This window comes from Benincasa hispida, chromosome 10, assembly GCF_027475165.1.
Source record: "Benincasa hispida cultivar pf3 chromosome 10, pf3_genome.v1.1, whole genome shotgun sequence".
Classification (NCBI taxonomy): domain Eukaryota; kingdom Viridiplantae; phylum Streptophyta; class Magnoliopsida; order Cucurbitales; family Cucurbitaceae; genus Benincasa; species Benincasa hispida.
In genome coordinates, this window is record NC_143487.1 from 35,117,631 (window position 1) to 35,141,143 (window position 23,513).

General features: G+C 32.4%; 1 protein-coding gene across 6 annotated transcripts; it reads left to right on the forward strand.

Moving 5' to 3' along the window:
- Positions 1-17,248: 17,248 nt before the first annotated feature.
- LOC120088226 (glutamate receptor 3.4-like) lies at positions 17,249-23,423 on the forward strand. 6 transcript variants are annotated; one of them, XM_039045371.2, is made up of 7 exons: positions 17,249-17,434; positions 18,404-18,854; positions 19,999-21,335; positions 21,440-21,717; positions 22,033-22,064; positions 22,163-22,572; positions 22,785-23,423. In XM_039045371.2, exons 2-7 carry the CDS (start codon positions 18,533-18,535, stop codon positions 23,223-23,225), a joined length of 2,820 nt encoding a protein of 939 aa, XP_038901299.1. In that variant the 5' UTR covers positions 17,249-17,434; positions 18,404-18,532; the 3' UTR covers positions 23,226-23,423. The 6 variants fall into 6 exon arrangements, with proteins under 6 accessions (XP_038901299.1, XP_038901302.1, XP_090162223.1 ...); XM_039045374.2 differs by having other exon boundaries at positions 17,253-17,434; positions 18,452-18,854; XM_090306097.1 differs by having other exon boundaries at positions 17,270-17,434; positions 20,007-21,335.
- The last annotated feature ends 90 nt before the right edge of the window (positions 23,424-23,513 follow it).

Consider the following 23,513-nt stretch of genomic DNA (forward strand, 5'->3'; position numbering starts at 1 on the left):
TAAGTAATAATCTAAATGGTCTGTAGTAGATGGTTAAAGGAAGGATACCTTATCTTGGTGACACTACGAATACGACCTGTTTTGTAGATGTTACAAGTGTTGTAAAGTGCTACAAATGGTCTGATCTTGACCATTTATATGGAGACATGCGAGCGGGGGTATCCTATACAAAGAGTTTGTATAAGACGGATCACGAGATGATTAGTCTCTTTATATAACGCCGTTGATAATTGAGACTTACATTTCACTAAAATGACCATAGGTGACATGACCTTAATTCTGAGTGAGTTGGGAACTCATGCCTATGAGGGCGGTCCTTTTATTAGTATGGGTGAGAGTGGTTGGATTGCCAACTCAACAAGCCTACCTTTTTGGGGATTCGTCTGATTGGGGAGCTGGAAATCAGCTACACAAGACGAAATTCACTCATTTCCCAAAGCAGGGGTAAGTAGAGAAATTACTCCTTTAAGAGCTGATTCCGGGTCTTGAACATAGTGGCCACACCCTCTCTTTGGAAGAAAGGACTAAGTCATAGTAGGACTATGACTTATTGTTCATTAGAGGAATCAGTGGTACTTAGGAGTTAGATGTAACTACAAGGGCAAAACGGTAAATTGGCCCAGTTGTACGAGCAATTTGTGAAGGGTCATCGCATTGTTGATTGGTTATATGGACACATAAATATATCTGTAGTGCGAAGAATGCAACTATCGGTCTTTAGTGGAGTGACCAACAGTTAACGGATGGTGGATCTCGTGACTAAAGAGTTTAGTCAGTCATTCACATACCGTTGGAGCTTCAAGCTATAGGTTTATAAGGTCCCCTTGGTAGCTCAATGGATTCAAGTTGAGAATCAATTTTTGGGTTAGTTTGAAGTGTTCAAATTAACAAGAGGAAATTTGATTATATATGATATAATTCAATTAATTCAATTATATGTGATATAATTGATTTGATGTATTAGATACATTAATTGGAGGAATTGATATAAATACGATTTATATTAAATAAAGGAGAAAAGAACTATGGTTTAAATATTACATATGATGTGATATTAAAACTATAGGTTATAAATATAATATGATAAATTAGTTATTATATTTATTTATAATAAAAACAATTATGAGATAATTGTTTAGTTGGTTATTTTCTCCATTAACCGTGAAAGTGGGAGGTTAATTTCAGTTTTGAATAACTGAAGGATTAAATAAAAAGAGTTTTCATTTTATGAACGATCGCTTGATTAATTGCTTGACTAATCGTTTACTTACGAGAGACTACACAGAGAGACTAAGCGATCTAGCGAGAGACTAAACGATCGTGTAAACGATCGAGCGAGATACTAAACGATCCAACGAGATTTGCTAGACGATCATCTCTAAACGATTACTAAACGATCACGTACTCTCAGTCTATGCAATAGACAAAACTTTTCTCCCATTTACGTGATCGTCTAGTTCGATCATTTTTTCCTCCTTCCCTCTACCAAATTCACACAGAGCCAACACCTCCTGGATTCTCACTCCGAGAATACCAAGGTTGCCGAGTGGTAGTGTCAAGGGGTTGCTCTTTGTGGATCAGACAATTCGTAATTGCTAGAAGATTGGCTAGACGATTGTGACGACAGCGAGAGGTTGCTGTTTGGTTGTTAATGAGAGCGAGATATTACTGGTTGAATGATCATGAAAGCGAGAGATTTCCAGAAGAAGAGTTCTTCAAAGGTATGTCTCGCAATTCCTGTTATTTTTAGTTAAGAAAGCATGCTGTAATTTTCTTTATAATGCATAACTATTCTTGTATGTTTGTGAATGCATTTATTCTTGCACAATGGACTTGGAAAGATCTTGCTTCCACTCACTGGTTCTCTTAAATAAGAGTTCCTTCATCGTGGACAATCCAGTTTGTGCGATTCAAGACCCGATTCACCTGTTTTGAATCGGTTAAGCTATTATTTATGTAAGCGTCTTTTGATTGATTAAATTAATATAAATTTTATATTAATTTAATTAATGGTTTAGGAGTCCAATCCCGGTCCATAAATTGCTGTTTAAATTATGCATTTGTTGTATGATTTAATTTTTTTTATATATATCATAATGTATACCATATAGTAAAATCTTACCATAGGTTATACAATATTCATGCATCATTTATATTATAAATTTTATAAGATATAGTTGCATGATTTAATTATAGCATGCTCATCATGCATCATATAATATAAGTGTTATAATATATGTGTGCATGCATTAATAACATAGTCATATATCATTTATATTACAAGGGTTACAATATATAGTTTAGATGTATGAATGTATGTATGTTATTAATTATTTCATTATTTTAGTATATAAATATTATGTATGTTTAGTAATGAAATGAGAATTGCATGATGCATGACACTACTTTAGATAATTTTAAAATTGTTATAATTTTATCAAGTACGTCATTAGATGAAATGTATGGTTTTAATTTGTTTCATTTATTTTATAATTGTTAAAATTAAATGAAATTATAAATTAAAATCAATAACTCAAAATTGCATGTAAACTTAGGTTTAAATTATTTTTTAAAATAGTTTTAGAATATGATTCACATAGACCTAAGATCACAAATTTCTAATGAGATTAGAAATTAGTTTAATCTTTTAAATAAGTTTAATAGGATTAAATTGGTTTTATAAAAGATCAAATTTGTAGCAAACGTATCTATAACAGACCTTTTGTCTAAGGCTAATTCTGTTTAGACTAGGGTATTTAAGCTGATGGAAACGAAACACCCCTACCTAGGAACTGACCTAGAAAGGTGAATTAGATAGATTTGCTACAAGCATGCAATTGTTGATTAAAATTTGTTAAAATGTTTAACGAATATTAATTAAAATTTTAACTTTCTAAAGTAAGTGTCATTATTGGGCAAACTTAAACAATCACTTAGTAAAAATAATTAGCCGTATTTTTCCTAAGTTATATAAACCTTTTTTTAAATACTTAGTGGGAGGAAAAATATGTATACGATACGTCAATTTTCCATTTATGTTTCTCCCTTAATGTTCACACCGTGAGACTCATACTTGGCCTCAAGGCACCCTAGAAGCATCCCCTTTTGAATAGTGTTTGCATGGGTCAATATCAAGATGAATAGAGAGAGTATTTATAGTAAGTGGGAGAGAGATGTGTGTCAACATGTCCTACGGTCTCCTTAATTAGTTTGTAACGTGAGATCTTCTTGCACGACCTCGAGATGCCTTGGGAGTGTCCCCCTTTGGATGGTTTGTGCATTAGGACAATATCAAGATGAATTCCATAAATGGATAGGATCGCTTTAGTTTTTTTTCAATCGATTTTTCCCTTCGATTGGCTCACTGGGGCAAAACTCTGGGGTTTAAAATGAAGGGTCACATTTATGAGAAATTGTTGAGCTAGTTAATGATTTCTTGACCAAATCAATGATGACTGATTCTTATAGGAATAAGAGTTATTTTGGTGTAATAATTGGTTGAGAGTGTCTCAGTTCAGTGAAGGGGCAATTGACTACCCTTCAGTGACTTTTATCTTAAATTACTGAAGCATCGTTGCAAAAATTAGATGTTAAAAGGGGTTCATTTAGTTTTTGTAAATTTGATTGAATGTTTTAGAGTTATGCTAAAATCCAATATAGAACAATTGGTTTCTTTTGAACAAAAATGTCAAATTGTATTTTATTCATTATTTGCCTCTACTTATTTGATCAGTTTTAATTATACAAACTGGAAATATCCGATTAAAACTTTTTTTGTGGTTAACGACCTCAACATCATCTTGACTGAGGATTGTCCTCAAATCCTAACCTCTGATGCAACACGACATGTCCATGATGCATACGAAATATGGACGAAGACTAATGATAAGGCCCGAGTTTACATTTTGACAAGCATACCTAATGCCTTAGCCAAATGATTTGAGAGCATATTCACTGCACATCAGATCATGCAATCAATGCAAAAATTATTTGAGCGAAAGTTGTCACAGTTCAAGCAATATGGGGTTGATGACGATGAAATCAGTAATGACAGCTCCCTCGATAAACTCCAGTCCATATTGAATGTCAAGGGACAAATAAAGAAAATAAATGTTGTCGAATCTAATGAAGTTAATCAATGAGGATTGTCCTCAGAGATGAAACTTGAAGTTTATGATATGGGTTATGAAGCTGATCCCACTACTCTCCAGAAAAGGAAGAACTCTGAAGAAAACAAATCTGATTTATTTGTCTTGGAAACGTGCTTGGTAGAGAATGATGATTCTACCTAGATAGTTGATTCAGGAGCTACTAATCATGTATGTTCTTCCTATCAGGATTTAATTCCTAAAGACAATTAGTAGCTGGAAAGATGACTTTTAAAGTCGGTATTGGTGAGGTCGTCTCAGCTGTCGTCCTAGGCAAGCTTAACTTTTTTTTTTTTTTTTTACAAGAAGTGATATATGTTATTGAATGACGTATATGTAGTTCCTAATATCAAAAGGAACTTAATTTTTGTTTTCTTGTCTAATTGAACAAAAGTATTTCCTATCTTTCTCTGAAAATAAAATGTTTATTTTTAAAAATGGAATGGAGCTATGCTTTGGTTCAATAGAAAGTAACTTGTATGTACTAAGGTTGTTAGTTACAAAAGTCGTGCTAGATACTAAAATGTTCAAAATGGAAACAACTATTAAAATATCGAAAATTTCTCCTAAAGAAAATGTCCACCTTTGGCATCTAAGGTTAGGTCACATTAATCTCAATAAGATCGAGAGATTGGTAAAAAGTGGACTTCTAAATGGTTTAAAAGGAAACTCTTTACCTACATGTGAGTCATGTCTTGAAAGAAAAATGATAAAACAACCTTTTATTAAAAAATGTTATAGAGCCAAAGAGACCTTGGAGCTTATATATTCAGATCTCTGTGGTCCAATGAATGTAAGAGCACGATGAGGATATGAATATTTCATCTCTTTCATAGATGATTATTCTAGATATGGGTATCGATACCTAATGCAACACAAGTCTGAAGCACTTGAAAAATTCAAGAAGTACATGACTGAGGTTGAAAATTTGTTAGGTAAAAAGATAAAAACACTACGATCTGATCGTGGTGGAAAGTATATGGACTTAAGATTCCAAAACTATATGATAGAACATGAAATTACATCCCAACTCTCAGCCCCTGGTATACCTTAATAGAATTGTGTTTTGGAAAGAAGAAATAGAATCTTGTTGGACATGGTTCGGTTTATAATGAGCTATGCTAAACTTTCTAACTCGTTTTGGGGATATACAGTAGAGACTGTTATTTACATTTTGAATAACGTTTACTCAAAGAGTGTTTCTAAAACACCTTTTAAGTTATGGAGAGATCGTAAAGGTAGTTTACGACACTTTAGAATTTGAGGATGTCCAACCCTTGTGCTAATGACAAATCCCAAAAAGTTAGAACCTCATTCAAAAGTTTACCTCTTTGTAGGCTACCCCAAGGAAACGAGAGGTGAGTACTTCTTTGATCCAAGTGAGAATAAAGTGTTTGTATCGACAAATGTTACCTTCTTGGAAGAAGAACACACGAGAGACCATAAACCATGAAATAAAATAGTTTTAAGTGAAACTTCTAATGAAACTATTGAGACTTTAACAAGGGTTGTTGAAAGGGCTAATACATTAACAAGAGTTGTTGATGTCGGTTCATCTAGTCATTCACATCCATCTCAAGAGTTGAGATTGCCTCAAAATGTAATAGGAGGGTTATAAACTCACCTGTGCGCTACATGGGTTGAACAGAAGCCCAAGAATTCATAGCTGATGATGGTGTTGAGGATCCATTGACTTATAAACAAGCAATGGAGGATATTGACAAAGATGAATGGATTAAAGCCATGAATCAAGAAACAGAGCCTATGTACTTCAATTTTGCCTGAGAGCTTGTAGATCAACCTGATGGGGTAAAACCCATAGGTTGTAAGTGGATCTACAAGAGAAAAAGAGGTGTAGATGGAAAGGTATAGACTTTTAAAGCTAGACTTGTGGCAAAGGATTATACCTAGGTTGAAGGAGTGGACTATGAAGAAACTTTCTCACCTGTTGTCATCTTAAAATCTATTAGAATTCTCTTTTCCATAGCCACATATTATGACTACGAAATATGGAAAATGGACGTCAAGACTGCCTTTTTGAATGACAATCTTGAAGATACCATTTACATGAATCAACCAAAAAGATTCATTAAACAAGATCAAGAGCAAAAGGTTTGCAAGCTTAATCAGTCCATTTATGGACTGAAACAAGCATCTTGATCTTGGAATATAAAATTTGATATTAAGATTAAATCTTATGACTTGAATCAGAATGTTGATGAGTCTTGTGTTTACAAGAAAATCATCAACAGCTCAGTAGCTTTCCTCGTGCTATATGTGGATGATATCCTACTCATTGGGAATGTTGTAGGTTTTCTGACTGATGTAAAAAATGATTGGCTATCCAATTCCAAATGAAAGATTTGGGAGAGGCGCGGTTTATTTTAAGGATCCAGATCATCAGGGATCGTAAGAACAAAAGGTTGACCTTGTCGCAAGCATCGTATATTGACAAGATGCTTGTCAGATATTCAATGCACAATTCCAAGAAGGGTTTATTATCTTTCAAGCATTGAATTGTATTGTCTAAGGAGCAGTGTCCTAAGACTCCTCAAGATGTTGAAGCAATGAAATGAATTCCCTATACATCGGCTGTTGGTAACCTTATGTATGCAATGTTATGTACGAAACCTGAAATTTGCTATACAATAGGGATTGTCAGTAGATATCAATCCAATCCAGGATTAGATCACTGGACAATGGTCAAAACAATCCTCAAGTACCTTCGGAGAATGAGGGGATATATGCTATGTATGGAGATAAGGATTTGATTCTTACAAGATACACAGATTCTGACTTCCAGACTGATTGACATTCTCGAAAATCTACATTAAGGTCAATGTTTACTCTGAATAGAGGAGCTATAGTTTGGCAGAGTATCAAGCAAGGATGTATCGCAGACTCCACTATCGAAGTGGAACACGTAGCTGCTTATGAAGCTGTTAAAGAGGTTGTTTGGTTTAAGAAGTTCCTTACTGATTTGGAAGTTGTTCCAAATATGTCTTTCCCATCACACTTTATTGTGATAACAGTGATACTGTGGCAAATTCTAAGGAACCTAGGAGTCATCGAAAAGGCAAACACATAGAGCGAAAATATTACTTGATTTAGAAGATTATACATCGAGGTCACGTGATTGTCGTGAAGATTTCTTCGGAGCACAACGTTGCTAATTCGTTTACAAAGGCTTTCACAACTAAAGTGTTCGAGGGTCATCTAGAAAGTCTAGGTCTATAGAATATGCAACATATTGTTTAGGGCAAGTGGGAGATGTTACTAGGGTATAGTGTATGCCCTAGTTTACTGTATTTTGTACATTTGGCTTCCTAAGCTTAAGGAAAAGTGGTAGATTGTTGGGATTGGTGTCCTAAATCTTTCTTGTATTCTCATAGTTTGTAAACTTTGTATAAAAAAATTGTTTTTAATAAAATAATTGTTATCTTACGAGTATACACTTAATCTGATAAACTAAGATTCTAAGTTATTGTATGTAATTTAAACATATATGTAGAGACATACAGGTGGATCATGTTTAAATGATAACCTAAACGGTCTGTAGTAGATGGATAAGGTTGGGTACCTTATCCTAGTGACACTATAGATACAACCCGTTTTGTAGATGTTATGAGTATTGTAAAGTGCTAGAAATGATCTTATCATAATCATTCATGAGGGTATTTGAGCGGGGGCATCCTATACAAAAAGTTTGTATAAGACTGGACCACAGAATGATTAGTCTCATTATATAATGTTGTTAATAATATAGACTTACATTTCACCAGGATGACCATAGGTGACATGACCTGAATCCTGAGTGAGTTATGAACTCTTACTTATGAAGGTGGTCATTTGATTTGTATGGGTGAGAATGGCCAGATCGCCGACTCGATATGCCTACCATTTTAGAGATTTGTCTGATTGGGGTGCTGGGAACGCAACTACACAAGACGAAATTCACTTCTTCCCTGATGTCGAGGTAAGTAGATAAATTGCTCCCTTAAGGGCTATTTTGGGGCTTGAACAATGTGGGCACATCCTCTCTTGGCCCGAGAGGGATTTGGTCATAGTTGGATTATGACTTATTGTTCATTAGATGGATAAGTAGTACTTATGCGGTTAGATATAACTACATGAGCAAAACGATAATTTTTTACCCAACTGTACTTACGAGCAATTTGTGAAGGGTCATCTCACTATTGATTGGTTATATTCAATGATCATAGAAATATATTTGTAGTGCAAAGTGTGCAGCTGTCGGTCTTTAATGGAGTAATTGGCAGTTAATGAATGTTGAATAATTTAATTAAAGGAATTTAATTAATTGTTCAAATACTATTGGAGCTTCAAGCTATAGGTTCATAAATTACCTTCTATAGCTCAACATGGATTATTGAGAACTAATTTTGGATTAATTTGAATTATTCAAATTAATTGAGGGATTTAATTATATATGATATAATTAATTAAATTAATTATATGTGATATAATTAATATAATGTATTTGATACATTATAATATAAAGTTTATTTTGAGTGGAATTAAGTATTTTAATTATATAAATTAAGTATTTGATTCAAATACTAATTATATGAATGAGATTCATATAATTAAATTTAGTATAAATATGATTTATATTAAATATCATGAATGATTGAGAGAAATAAAACTATAGGTTATATTGTATTTGATACAATATAGAATAAAAACTATAGGTTATATGTTATATTTGATATAACATATAGTTATATATACATATAATAAGTTAGTTATTATATGTATATATATTTAATTTAATTTAATTGTTGAATTAAATTAATTGAGGGAGTTATTCCCTAATTTTTCTTTCTAACCACCATGAAACGTGAAGGGACAGTTCAGTTTTGACTTCTTCGTCTTCTTTACAGTAGAAATGGTCTCTTTGTGAATTCTCTGAAATTTTTCTCCTACACAAATTTCCTTTCCTTTTTCTAAAAATTCTCTCCCTTTTTCCAAATTTTCAGATCCCACAAATCCTGAATTCTTATTCCCAAGAGAATACAGAGGTTGACCTCTTGGTGGTGGTCATTTGAGATTTTAATTTTTTGGAGATCGAGATCCAGATCGAAGTGTTCATGACCGAATCGAGGGATTACGTGAAGAATTTTGTCTTGAAGGGTAAGTTTCAATTCTTTCCTTCTTCCTTTTCTGCATGCTGTAAAATTAGAATGCATAAATGTTTTTTGTTCTGTAAATTTGGGATTCTGTGAAAAATAAAATTGGGACGATCCCGCTTTCACTATAGAACTTCACCGTTCCTTCAAGCCCATTTTTTAAGTAACCCAAGGCTGAATCTTAACAAAAATGTGTCATGTGCCACTTTTTTATGTAAAAAAAAAAAATGTGTGTATAAAGGATAGGGGAGCATGTATTAGATGAAGCATAGACTACATCTAATCACGCCCTTTTCTACTATAAGATGACTTGGGAGCAATATCATAGTTTTCATAGTGACTTACTTTTCGAGATCACTGATTAGGGTCACTACTTCATGAATGCAAGTTTTAAAACTATAGAAATAAGATTTTTAAGAAAGTTTTACTTGATAAACATGAAAAATTTTGAAGAAAAGATTTAAAATGAACAAATAAATTAATTATTAAATAAATAAGTAAATGAAACTTTAGCTCGGGGTTTCCTACTTAAAAACACAAAAAAGAGAGAATGTTCAAAGCATGAAAACTTCCTATCTAACATAAAGTTCCTAGTCGGAATAAAAAGCATGAAAATGTGAAAATAAGCGGAAGCAATTATCTAGCCCATATGGTACGGTCACAAATCCCTCTTGTCACTCGCCATTATGCTCTTGCCCTTACTTGAAAAACACATAAGAAAGGATGAGTAAAAAATACCAAGTAAGTGTCCCTCTACTGGGACCTTTTGGGTGACTGTTAAAGCCATCCTAACATAGGCAACATAGCATGACATAAGTATAAAATAGTGAACCCGAAGGTCCACAAAACATAATATAAGTAGTGTTCCCAAGGGAACACAAGATATGACATAGGTAGTGATTCCATAGGAACACAATTCATAGCATAAGTGGTGAACCTAGTGGTTCCCAAACATAAAGTGTACATAGCTCCTTAGGAGAGTTAACAGTCACCTCTAACGTAGCATCATACCACATACAAAAAAGCTTAAACGTAATGTCATAGTTCTTCAAAACTTGACCACAGTACAATTTTTGGTATTAGGCATGTACATTTTATAATAAACAATTTACCATTATTTTGTATGCAAATATTTCACGTCTCCTTTAATTTTGTAACTAATTACCAATTTTTGATATTATTTTGTAATTATTTTTCTATTTTTTTAAAATTTATGCTCTCGTATTAATATTTACACAAATATTTACAATATACATCTAATTGTTGTCTCGTTATGTAGAAATGACGAGTCACAATCAATTTTAGTACTTGGTCTTTCTCATACCACGACTCATATTTAGGATTCACTTGAGTTTGATCAGCAACACGAATTGTCGATCTACTTGAATAACTTTTTGGAAGATACAAGATTTTAAATATCTGTGATAGTTCAAGTATTATGTCAGTTGACTACGCTCATGTTACCACGAGGTTAATAATATGAACAATATGCCAGTTGAGCTACGCTCTTGTTGGTTACTTTAACAGAAATTAACAAATTAGCAATATACATCATTATGATGTATGTATGTATGTGTGGATATATATACAAAACAAGGACAATTCAATAAACTGGATAATAAATATGTGTCAGAAAGACTGAAAAGGATAATAAATGGTTGGGCTAAAATAATTTAATTCAATATTTTAGTTCTCTTTTAATTTCTCTCAACTCATTTCTATTTTCTAAAATAGAACTATTTTTAAATATAATAAAATGAATTAAAATATTTATAAATATAGTAAATATCACTCTTTATTTGTTATAAATATTGATAGATGATCATCATCTATTATTAATAGATATTTATAGTCTATTGATAGATTGTTCCATTTTATTATATTTAAAAATATTTTCAAAAGTTTTTTCATTTAAAACAATTTTCTATCCTTAATTGGCTTTTTTTTTTGTCCCATCAAAATTAAGAGTTAAATATATATCTATCTTTAAATAGCTCCATTATTATTTGCGAAAAATACAATTTTTTTTTATTAATTAGTTTATTTGCACACTTAAAGTAAGGGGTATAATAAAATTAGTTTTTGAAGGAATAATGGTATCTTGTATATTAATTTAATCATTTAAATTTAGAAACAATCATTATAAATTGAATACATACACCTAGGTGTCTGCAATCATTAAAATAAATAAATTATACACATAAGCTAAACATGATATATAATATAAAAGCGTTGACATCCAAGCTCAAGAACCAGACAAAAGAATCTAAAACAATTTTACTATAAAGTTTTAACATCAACATTATTTTATTTCAATAAAATATAATTTTTTTAGCGATCAAATTCTACCATGTTTTATCCATTAAATTAAAGTTTAGTTAAAAAATAATACATATATGAAAAAAATCTTGGGTACAACCGAACAGAGGAGATTTGAAAGTTGAGCAAATGAGTTTGCTTTAATTATTTTGATGCATCATTTCAAAAAGGTGAGATAGAACATGCTGTGGTTATTGGACTTTAATATACCTTTTTAAGTCTATATATTTTGAAGATGTCAAAAGTTAAGTTTTTAGAAAGACCGTGCGATGATTTTTTTGCGTAATTATTATTATTATTATTTTGTTCATTTTGTGTAGTGAAAGTGAAAACCGATAGCTCAGGAAACATACAAACAAAATAAAGAATTTTTGTTATGATGATGTATTTTGGTTAGGTAATTAAGGATCGAATACAGTTCCTTTTCTAAATTTATTTTTACAATGTTGAATATATTTTGTTACAGGAAATTGAAATGATTTTTTAAAAAGGTATCGATGTTCTGAAGCATATAAATGTGGAGAAAAAATTGAATTAGTTTTTGCCGACGTTTGTTTGCTTGCCAGAAATATATGATGGTCATGTGTCACATACGTTGGTAGATATAGAGCTATGGCGTTGTTTCGTGCGTGAGCATAAATGAAATTTTTGGTCACTTTCACATCGAGAGAAAACACTATCTGCCGACATATCATATGTGGGAAAAAATGTAGAAGACTCCTACGTTGGGAGATCCCTCATCTCTGCCGACGAATCATGCGTGGGTAGAAATCAATTTCTGTAGATGAAGATTGTTGCATTGGTAGAGAGACTTTCTACCAACGCATCAAGCGTGGGCAAAAATTACACCGACTGGAAGTCTTTTTTACTGATGTTAGTGGCGTCAGTAGAAAGGCCTTTCTGCCCATGCTTTTACTTGCTTCGATAGTCATGCCGATGCAACATCAAAATACGTCGGCATAAACTTTGTCGAATGCCTTTTGCCCACACATAAAAACGTCGATAGAGGCTCTGTCAACCTTTTTTTTTTTTTAAATATGCTGACATTTTTTTTATGTTGACAGAGACAAAAATTCTTGTAGTTTGCTACCACAAGTAAATGAGAGACTTGAGAGTAAAGATGGTAAACCTTAAAGGAGTACGTCTTTCAAGCTAGGTGGAAGGAGTGTAGTTGTAGTCAATGAGATATATCGTTAAATTTAGATATTTTTAAGTTTCAAATTAAACCATAGACTAATAATTGTATCAATTTAAACCTTGAACTTTCATAAGTAGATCAATTTAAACTTTAATTATATCCTATTTTCAAATACAGATCGCATGAAATTTATAATTTTATCAATTAAACCCCAAAACTTTCGTAAGAGAATCAATTTAGACTCTCAATTAAATTTTCCTTTAAAAATTGTCCATGAATCAATTCTAATCATCCATTTTATTAATCTGATATTTGACGAAGTCTATAAACACGTTTAAGAGTTGATTGCATAAAATTCTCAAATATAATTCTAATAAGTGTTCTAAAATTGATTCACTTAAACAATTTAAAAGTTCAAGTGCAAAAAAATTAAATGTCCCACACGATATTTGTCGAACTAAATTGGAAGGAAAATGTAAATTGATATAACTTTCGATAGAACAATTAATTCATAATTAAATTAATACCATCCAATGTTTACGAGTATAAATTGAAAATTTTCACAAATAATAAATACCAAAAGTGTCAAAAGCTTGTAAATAAATTAAAATGAGAAAAACAGAAGCAAATTGTAGATGAAATGATGCAACATTAATAAAATCAATTGATATAGAATTGTATAAATAAGGAATAGGATCAATGTTACATGTCATTTTGTTTGTTGGATTTGAATGAAACAAATGATCCATCTATCACTACTTCCCTCTCTCCTCTATGATATAAATGGTATGCATCCTAACTGACATATTTGAACATATAAGGTAGAGAAATAGCATGGTACTTGTTTCCCTACCCACTACCTAGTTTTTTCTATTCATTTATTTCTTTTTTTTTCTTTTATCAATTTTGTAAATTCATCATAAAACCTTTTTCTTTTCTAAAAAATAATAATAGCTGCATATTTGTACAACTATCTTGAAATAATTGCAATCATAACACAATTTTAACCTCAATCTAAATATAAAGTTTAAAAAATTGAAAAGACTTATCGATATATCTCATCCCTATTCATTGTCGTTTGATAGGTATATATATCATTTGAAATATAAATGAATGATAGGTATCTTTAAGTGATCGTAATATTCAAAGGTAAAAAAAATGCAAAAAAAATGTCTAAATCAACATTTTTTTTATGGTTTAAATTCTATTTTAGTTTGTGAACTTTGAATCATGTTTTGTTTTGGTTCTTAAACTTTTAAAAACATTCGTTTTAGTCCATGAATTTCTAACAAGTGTTTATTTTAGTCCCTCTAGATGAGTTGAGTAAGATGAATATGAAGTAGAATATGTCAACTACCAACATTTAAATAGTGAACGACCAAAATCTCGAACGAAAAATGATTTTCACTCTACTAACATATTGAATACAAAATCACTTTACCACCTTATTTAAGATTAAAACCGTAGATTCTTTAGCGTGGTTAACTTATTTGATAGCTTAGTCATTTAAAAATACAAGCCATTTGGCCATTTTGTTAGGAGGTTGACAAAATTTTAATAGCAAGAATCAAAGTAAATATTTTGAAAAATTCAAAGACTAAAATATATATTTTAAATTTTTTTTTTTCAAAAATTATTTATGTGTGTTACAAATTTTAAAATATGCTAATGAGTTTTGCCACATGTCATAATATATAAAAGGAAAACCCATTTTAACTCGATTCTTTGAAAGAAAAATAAAATCACAGAAATTTTCAAACTAAGATTTCTCTATATCTAAAACTGAATGGAATTTTCTGACTTGTTTTGCTATTTTGGCTGAATTACTATCAATCTAATTTCGTTCAATTTAATATCGGTATAGAATTTTCTCTTCCACACCTTGCACTAAAAAAAGTTTGAAATATGAAAAAAAAAAAAGAAAAAAAATGAAGTAGGTAAGATTCCATATCTTATTTATGAGTAAAGTCTTTGTAAATTGAAAGGTATTGTTAGGTCAAGTCAAGGCTACTTGATCGCATATAAATCGTAGATTAAACGAAACATCTTTTGTCTTTGTAATTTAAATATGTCTCTATATTTTTAATAAATCTTAAATATAGTACATGCTATAATCTTAAAATCAAATATTTAAAAATATATGAATTAAAATGGAACAAATTTATTTTATATCCACAAGTGTCTAGGTCATCTTATACACATCTCGACTAATCTTATGAAACAACTCATTTGACTCACAACATCTGGGTATTAAGAAAACACATAGAATGTTAAATCTTTAGATAAGTGACTTGAATCCATGACCTCTTAGCCTTTTATAAAAATCGTGTCCCATATTTGTCACTAGATCAATCTATGATGATTAAATAGAACAAAATTTAAAAATACGGACACGAAAAGTGATATTTTAATATTTTGTAATGGGTTTCATTTCATCCCCATTCACGTCCATTTGACTTGACCTAGTGTGGTTGGGTTGTATCTTGATCTTATATGTTTGAGAACAAAAGGTCAGTGTGGATTTTAAATAAATGGAAAAATTGTAAAGGAAGTTTGTAATGAGTAGCATTATTGGGTTTCAAATTTGCACCGGTACCACATTTTTATTCATCATCTCGTTATTTTTATACCAATTTTGCCCTTGTTTTAATTTTAGTTTATTCTTCATTTTCTTTCATCCATTGTATCATTTTTCTTCTCCTTCGTTTCATCTCATTTTTTGTCATCCTTAATTTCTACACAAGCATGTGGTCTCAATGATGATGATACTAAAAATGGGTGTTTTGGAAAAGTTCAAAAGTGTACCTTTGAGCTAACCATTTGAAAATGACAGATTTTTAGTATATGATTATTTTCAAACATAGAAAAATAAATTAAAATATTTATAAAATATAGTAAAAATTTAAAATTATCAACGATAGACGCTGATAGCAGCATCTATCATTGATAGTTTTAAAATTCTTGTAAATATTTTCAACAGTTTTACCATTTGAAATAATTTCTTTTTAGTATAATACCCATTCTTTTATTATTAATCACTTATTTCCAAATGCTAACACTTTGCCCATTTATACAGCACAATATATGCTTTAAAAAATAAATCTTCAATCTTTTGTATTCTTAGTCACTCATATACTTATTAATCACGTAAAAGATTCTATCATTGATTGAATAATTTATAGACGTCATGTCTTTAAATGTTAAAAAATAATTCATTGAATTTAAAATGTAAAAATCTTAATTGGGGAGCTCTAGCATTTAAAATTGATGGTATTAACGCTATAACTTAGATAGATACCAGTAATAGGTCACTTATAGACTTATCATTGATAGACTTCTATCACTTATTTGAAAGTTGATAATTTCCTTTCAAAGTTTATGATTACTAAAAGTCTATTAGTGACACCACTTATAACCACTAATTATCAAAGATTAATCAATCATCATTGTAATCAAAGAAATTAATGTGGGATGAAGTAGTAGTGGAAAGCATTGTTTAAAGTTCATCAACTTGAGTTGATAACCGTTGATAACCATTGATACCTAATCAAAATTGATAGTCGTAGAAGTTCATCATTGATAGCAACTAATAGTTTTAAGTGTTAATCTTTCGAAATTGATAGCACTAATAGAAATCTACTAGTGATAGTTACTAATAGCTTTAAATGTTAATCTTTCAAAGTTGATAACCACTGATAGTGATAGTAATGATAGACGTGCACCAGTACTAGCCATTAATGTTTTGAGTCTTAATCTTTCAAAGTTGTTTGATTATTGATGAAAGTCTATTAGTGATTCACTAATAGTTTTCTATCACTCATAGCTTGATCTTTCTTTCAATGTTGATAACCACTTATAGAAGTCTAGCATTGATAATCACTAACATCTTTCTATTACTAATAGTTTAAAGTGTTAATCTTTTAATTTTCACTAATGAAAGTCTGTCATTGATAGCCGCTGATAAAAGCTATCAGTGATAATCACTAATAGCTAATAGAAGCTATTAAGAAGCTATCAATGATAATCACTTATAGAAACTATTGGATAGCCTCCTAACTCTATTAGTCATAGTCGATGATAGAAGCCATCAGTGGTAGATTTCAAATTGTAAACAAAAAAGAAAAAAGGCAGGAGAAGTGCGCAAACATCATTGAACTTTTTTGCCTTATTCAATATCCAAGCCTATTTTTTTTATTATATCTGTAAAATTTCTTTATTCTTGTGCTACATACTATTATTTTGGACTTGATTGTCATTTATGTCATCAATCCAAATTGTAATAACCCAATTGATTTTCCTTCTATAGACAAATTTAACTTAAGTGATAAGGGCTTGAAGGCCCTTTCACTTAAAAACTAATTTGAAAATAAAGAGTAAATAGAGAGGAATTGAATGGGGGAGTCAAGGACAAAAAGGAAATTAAAATAAATTAAAGGGCATAACTGTCATTTCATTAATTTGTTATAAAAAAATAGAGAGAAAACACAATAATTAAGAGGAAGTGTTGGGTGGTGTGGGTGCCTTTGAGGGTACCATGTGACAGAAGGGAGGATAATAACAAAAGGAACATATGGGGATTTTTTTAAACCAAAATTCAAGTGAGAATTTGAGAGAACAAGAAATGGAGGCAAAGTTTCAGAATAGTTGAAGACTTCGTGGGAGATGAGCTCAACATCTTGGTAAGTATTTTTCTTAGAAATTTGGAACTATTAAAACCTTGTGAGAAACTTTAGTGAGGAGTAGGTTTGTTATATAAAGAATCTGTGTTTAGAACCAAATTAATGAACTTAGATGTTAGATTATTGTTGTTAATCTTGAGAGTTTGAGATTGATTATTTGGAGTCTTTGCTTGGGTTTTATTAAAAAAGGTGAAAGTGTTTATTGGGCATGTGGTTTTTCTTTCTTTTCAATTCATGAGTTTATTGTGGGTTTGACTTCCAAAGAAAGGAGAATGAAAGAAAAGTTAAATTAAAACCGACGATTTGTCATGACCTTCATCTCTGGAGGTCGGAGTTGAGTCTCACAGCCGGTCATGGAGGTTGTGTAGAATTAATAGCAATGAATTAAATATTGAAAAAGGTGGGACTACAAAAAGAAAAAGTGAAATAAACGAGATAGAGAGTGAGGGTGGAGAGGCTAATGGGAAAAGTGAGCTTAGAAAGAAAATTATTTTTTTGTGTTAAAAAGGAAATGGAGAAATGTATGAGAGAGGAGAGAAATATATTAAATGATATTCAATTCATGTAAGGATAAAAGTGTATATTTTAATGCTATCTATTAATAAATAATCCATCCTTGCACGTGATTTCCTTCAACTTGGTTGTATATTTTAATGCCATCTATTTTTATTTTCTTTCTTTTTATAAAGATTTCTGGATTTGATTATGGGGTTTTTCAGTTCATTGGGAATGAGATTTTTTGTTTTTCCTCGAGTGGGTATTGATTTTTCTGAGACTGGTTTTGTTTGGCTAGGTTTGGGGACTTCATTTTTCAATTGTTCTTCGTTTATTGTGAAGTCGATGTTTAATCTCATTTTGGGAATTGGGTTTTTTGTTTTTTGTTTTTTATTTCCTTCAAAAGCTTTGCATTTATGCTGTAATGAAAGGAAAATTTTGCTGAAGTCTTCAACCATTTTCACCCTTTTTAAGGCTTTGGAAATAGGGATGCTGATAATGGTGTGTAAAGTTCTTCTCCAGCCAGGATTGTTCAGAGGGTTTTGATATCTTCAACAGGCGGTGGTTAGGGGAATCAATTCGTTCATATATATTTGTTGTGCTATGAAGGTGTTTTGGATTAGGAGGAGTGGCCATTGGGTCAAAACCAAAGTGATGCTATTTGCATTGTTCATTGGGATGTGGATGCCTTTTGGAGTGATTGGTGTCTCTAGAAACACTAGTGTTTCCGTTTCTTCTTCTAATCCAAGGGTGTTGAATCTTGGAGTTCTGTTCACCCTCGATTCGGTTATTGGAAGGTCTGCACAGCCTGCAATTTTAGCTGCCGTTGACGACGTCAATGCCAATAACAACATTCTTCCAGGAACAAAGCTGAACTTGATCCTACACGACACGAACTGTAGCGGATTTCTTGGAACTGTGGAAGGTACTGCCCAAATTTAGAAGAGACATTTATATTTAATCTTCTTTACTACTCTGAGATTGTTAAGTAAGTTAGGACTGTTGATTCAATTAGCTGTAGTATGAGAATCATGAATTGCAATTTTTTACATTGAACTTGAGTTGTTTTGAATGTCAAATAGTTGATCTTCTATCTGTGGTTGCATTTCTTATTTTGATAAATTGTTTGGTAGCTTAGGCATCAAGGGCAGAAAAAGATTATGAATTCTCAATTGAATTTCCTTGTGCCTTGATGACTTTCTTGAAATTCAGGAACTATTTTACAAATTTCAAGAATGCTTAGCTTGAGCGGAGGTGCTTGTCTAATTTCTACTTTGATTCTCCTCCTATGCATCTGGAATTGGCTTCATTTACTTGCATTGCCAAGCATATCCACTATTTTACATTGTTTCACTGTTCCATTAATTTAGATTTTTTGGGAGGTTGGGAGATTGTTGGATTTAATACCTCTTTCTGAGCCCATCTCATGTTTTTTTGTAGTTATCTTTTTGGTTTTATCCTTTTGGATTTGAGTCCATTTTTTGTGAATGTCTAGACTCTTCGTGTGTCTTTTTTTTTTTTTTTTTTTTTTTTTTTTTTGCCTTGTATGTTATTTCATTTTGCTCCTTGATTGTTTGGTCTTTCATTTAAAACAAAATTTGTTATGAATGAAGTTAAAAAGAAGAGACTTGCCTAATTTAATATTTTAAGTCCTGTTTGGTAACCATTTCATTTTTTTTTGTTTTTGAAAATTGAGCCTATTCCCTCTCATTTTCTTACAATCGCTTGCATCGTTCTTCAGTATAAGAGTTGAATTCTTAGCCAAATTTCAAAAACAAAAATAAGTTTTTAAAATCTACCTTTTTTAGTTTTCAAATTTTGATTTGGTTTTTAAAAACATGGGTAAAAAGCAAATAACTAAACAAGAGAATTTAGATGTGGAAAGGGTGTTTATAGGCTTAAATTTCAAAAACTAAATAAAAAAGAAAAGCAAAATGGTTACCAAATAGGGCCTTAAGTTTTAGGATATTGCACAATCTTATGCATCGATGATTCATCTCTCATTGATCTTTTTCATAAGAGAGAATAACAACAAAGAGTAACAACTGATTCTATGAACATGTATCTAGCCTTGCAGTTAATGGAAGATGAAGTGGTTGCTGCTATTGGGCCGCAATCTTCGGGCATCGCTCACGTCATTTCGCATGTTATTAATGAACTTCATATACCGCTTCTATCATTTGGAGCTACAGATCCTGCTTTGTCTGCACAACAATACCAATATTTTGTTCGGACCACACAGAGTGATTACTTCCAGATGAATGCAATTGCTGATATGGTAGATTATTTTGGATGGAGAGAGGTCGTTGCCATTTTTGTAGATGATGATAATGGCAGGAGTGGGATATCGGTATTGAGCGATGCCTTAGCGAAGAAGCGAGCCAAGATCTCATATAAGGCTGCCTTTCCTCCTGGATCACTCAATAGCGAAATAAGTGAATTGTTGGTTTCAATAAACTTGATGGAATCTCGAGTTTACGTTGTACACGTCAATCCTGACACTGGTTTATCGGTATTTTCGATAGCTAAGAAACTTCAGATGATGGGTAGTGGTTATGTCTGGATCGCAACAGATTGGCTTCCTTCTTTTCTTGATTCTTTTGAAACAATTAGTCCTGAGGTAATGAATCAGTTACAAGGTGTTCTTGCTCTTCGCCACCACACCCCCGATGGCGATCTGAAGAAAAACTTTGTCTCCAAGTGGAGGAATCTAAAATACAAGAAGAGTCCAAACTTCAACTCTTATGCACTCTATGCATACGACTCTGTTTGGTTAGCAGCCCGTGCTCTCGACATGTTTATTAAAGAAGGTGGAAATATATCCTTTTCCAACGACCCGAAGTTACGTGAAAACAATGGAAGCATGTTGCACTTAAAATCCCTCCGAGTGTTTAACGGTGGTGAACAACTTCTACAGACAATTAAGAGAACGAACTTCACAGGTATAAGTGGGCAAATTCAATTTGGTGATGATAGAAATTTGATCCATCCAGCTTATGATATCCTGAACATTGGGGGAACTGGTTCACGTAGAATTGGTTATTGGTCAAATTATTCTGGTCTGTCAACTATTGCACCAGAAAACTTATATACCAAGCCTCTTAATGCTTCCTCAACAAACCATCTCTATAGTGTCATATGGCCGGGTGAAGTAACGACCATTCCCCGAGGATGGGTGTTTCCACACAATGGGAAACCATTACAAATTGTAGTACCTAACCGAGTGAGTTATAAAGCCTTTGTGTCTAAAGACCAGAACCCTCCAGGTGTTAAAGGATATTGTATAGATGTGTTTGAAGCTGCCATAAACTTGTTGCCTTATCCAGTTCCTCGCATATATATATTATATGGAGATGGAAAAGACACTCCTGAGTACAACGATCTTGTATATGAAGTTTCACAGAATGTGAGTACATGGATTTGATTCTAGCTCTCTTTGTCTTTGGTGGTCCAAATGGGTTGTCTCTGATGTGAATAATGCTTATCTTGATCATATTCTCCCATCTTTAGAAATATGATGCAGTTGTTGGAGATATTACTATTGTAACGAATAGGACGAAGATTGTAGACTTCACACAGCCATTTATGGAGTCGGGACTTGTTGTAGTTACTGTCGTCAAAGAGGAGAAGTCCAGTCCATGGGCTTTTCTCAGGCCGTTTACTATTCAAATGTGGGTTGTCACTGCAATATTCTTTATTTTTGTTGGAGCAGTTGTCTGGATTCTTGAGCACCGGACTAATGAAGAGTTCCGTGGTCCGCCGAGGCAACAACTAATTACAATATTTTGGTTAGTATATTTAAACTCATTGTAGAGGCTTTAATTTTCTCACAACACATTTTAGACTTTAGTAAATGGACTAGTATGAAAAGTTCTACACATGCTTTAAGCATAACCTTGTGATTCATTCATGATTAAGCTGAATTACTACGAGAGTAATCTTTGAGGTTTCTTAGTTTGAGGCAGAACCAAGCTACCAATAACGCCAAGGAAATGGATTAGCTCATAGATTTCCATTTACTATAAGCCTTTTGTATGGTTGAGTCTTGCTTTGCTACTTACTAACTTCTACGATCTTATAGTGAAACTTTTTGGTCTTTGCAGGTTTAGTTTCTCAACGATGTTCTTTTCTCACAGTAAGTTCTGCTCAAGTACCCATGTTTTCTTCGTTGATCCTATTATAATACATACACTTGGAACTCTTGACCTTTTTCTTTTACTGCTTTTGGTGCAGAGGAAAACACTGTAAGCACCCTCGGACGGTTGGTGCTGATAATATGGCTCTTTGTTGTGTTAATTATCAACTCGAGCTACACAGCTAGTTTGACGTCGATCTTAACAGTGCAACAGTTAACGTCAAAGATTGAAGGGATTGATAGCTTAATCTCTAGCACAGATGCCATTGGAGTTCAAGAAGGGTCATTTGCATTGAATTATTTGATTGATGAGCTCAATATAGCAGCATCTAGGATCGTTAAACTGAAAAATCAGGAGGAATATGTTGATGCTCTTCGGCGTGGACCGGGAAATGGCGGAGTTGCTGCAATTGTTGACGAGCTTCCTTACGTTGAGCTTTTTTTGGCTGGTACCAATTGCATATTCAGGACAGTTGGACAAGAGTTCACCAAAAGCGGGTGGGGATTTGTAAGTATTAATCCAACTCTTCTCCTTGGTTTTATTCCTATGGTATTACCCACCCCTGCATTAAAATAACCCACATACCCCTAACTAGAACTCTCATGTAATCATGTTGGAAGATGTCTACGTTGGTTGGTTATATTGTTATTCATTTAGGAAATAAAGAGAGACCAATAGCTCTGATGTTTTTCTTATTTACATGAATAATTCTGTCTTAGGCATTCCAAAGGGACTCTCCTCTTGCAGTTGATTTGTCAACAGCCATTCTTCAACTCTCAGAGAATGGTGATCTTCAAAAGATCCACGACAAATGGCTCTCAAGAACCGAGTGTTCGATGAGCCTAAACCAAGTCGACGTAAACCAACTATCACTGAGAAGCTTTTGGGGATTGTTCCTAATTTGTGGCATTGCCTGCTTTGTTGCTCTTTCCATATTCTTCTTTCGAGTACTATTCCAATACCGAAGATTTACCCCGGAAACCCAGCCTGAAGTCGGGGAAATTGAACCTGTTAGGACGAGACGCCTTAGTCGTACAACCAGCTTCATGCACTTTGTAGATAAAAAAGAAGCAGAAGTCAAAGGCAAGCTTAAAAGAAAATCCAGTGATAACAAACAAGCTAGCCAGAGCTCAGAGGGCCACCCTGATTCACCTCCTTGATTTATGGGAAGCGTAGATATTCACGTTTATGTTTTCAACCGCTCTTATTTATATTTACTTCTCTACAATTATTTTATGAAGCCTAGCATGTTTTAAATTACACTTATTTTATATTTAGTTTTGTGTTTCTAATCACAACTTCGTGAATTTGACACTTTTATAAAAAGTAATAAACTACAGCTCACTGGCTTATTAGCTCGTCTTTTCTTTCCTATATTTTCTACCACATAGTACTTCTTGAGCTTCCAGATGTTTTCCTATTGTCGTCACATCTCATCCTAGGCTTTG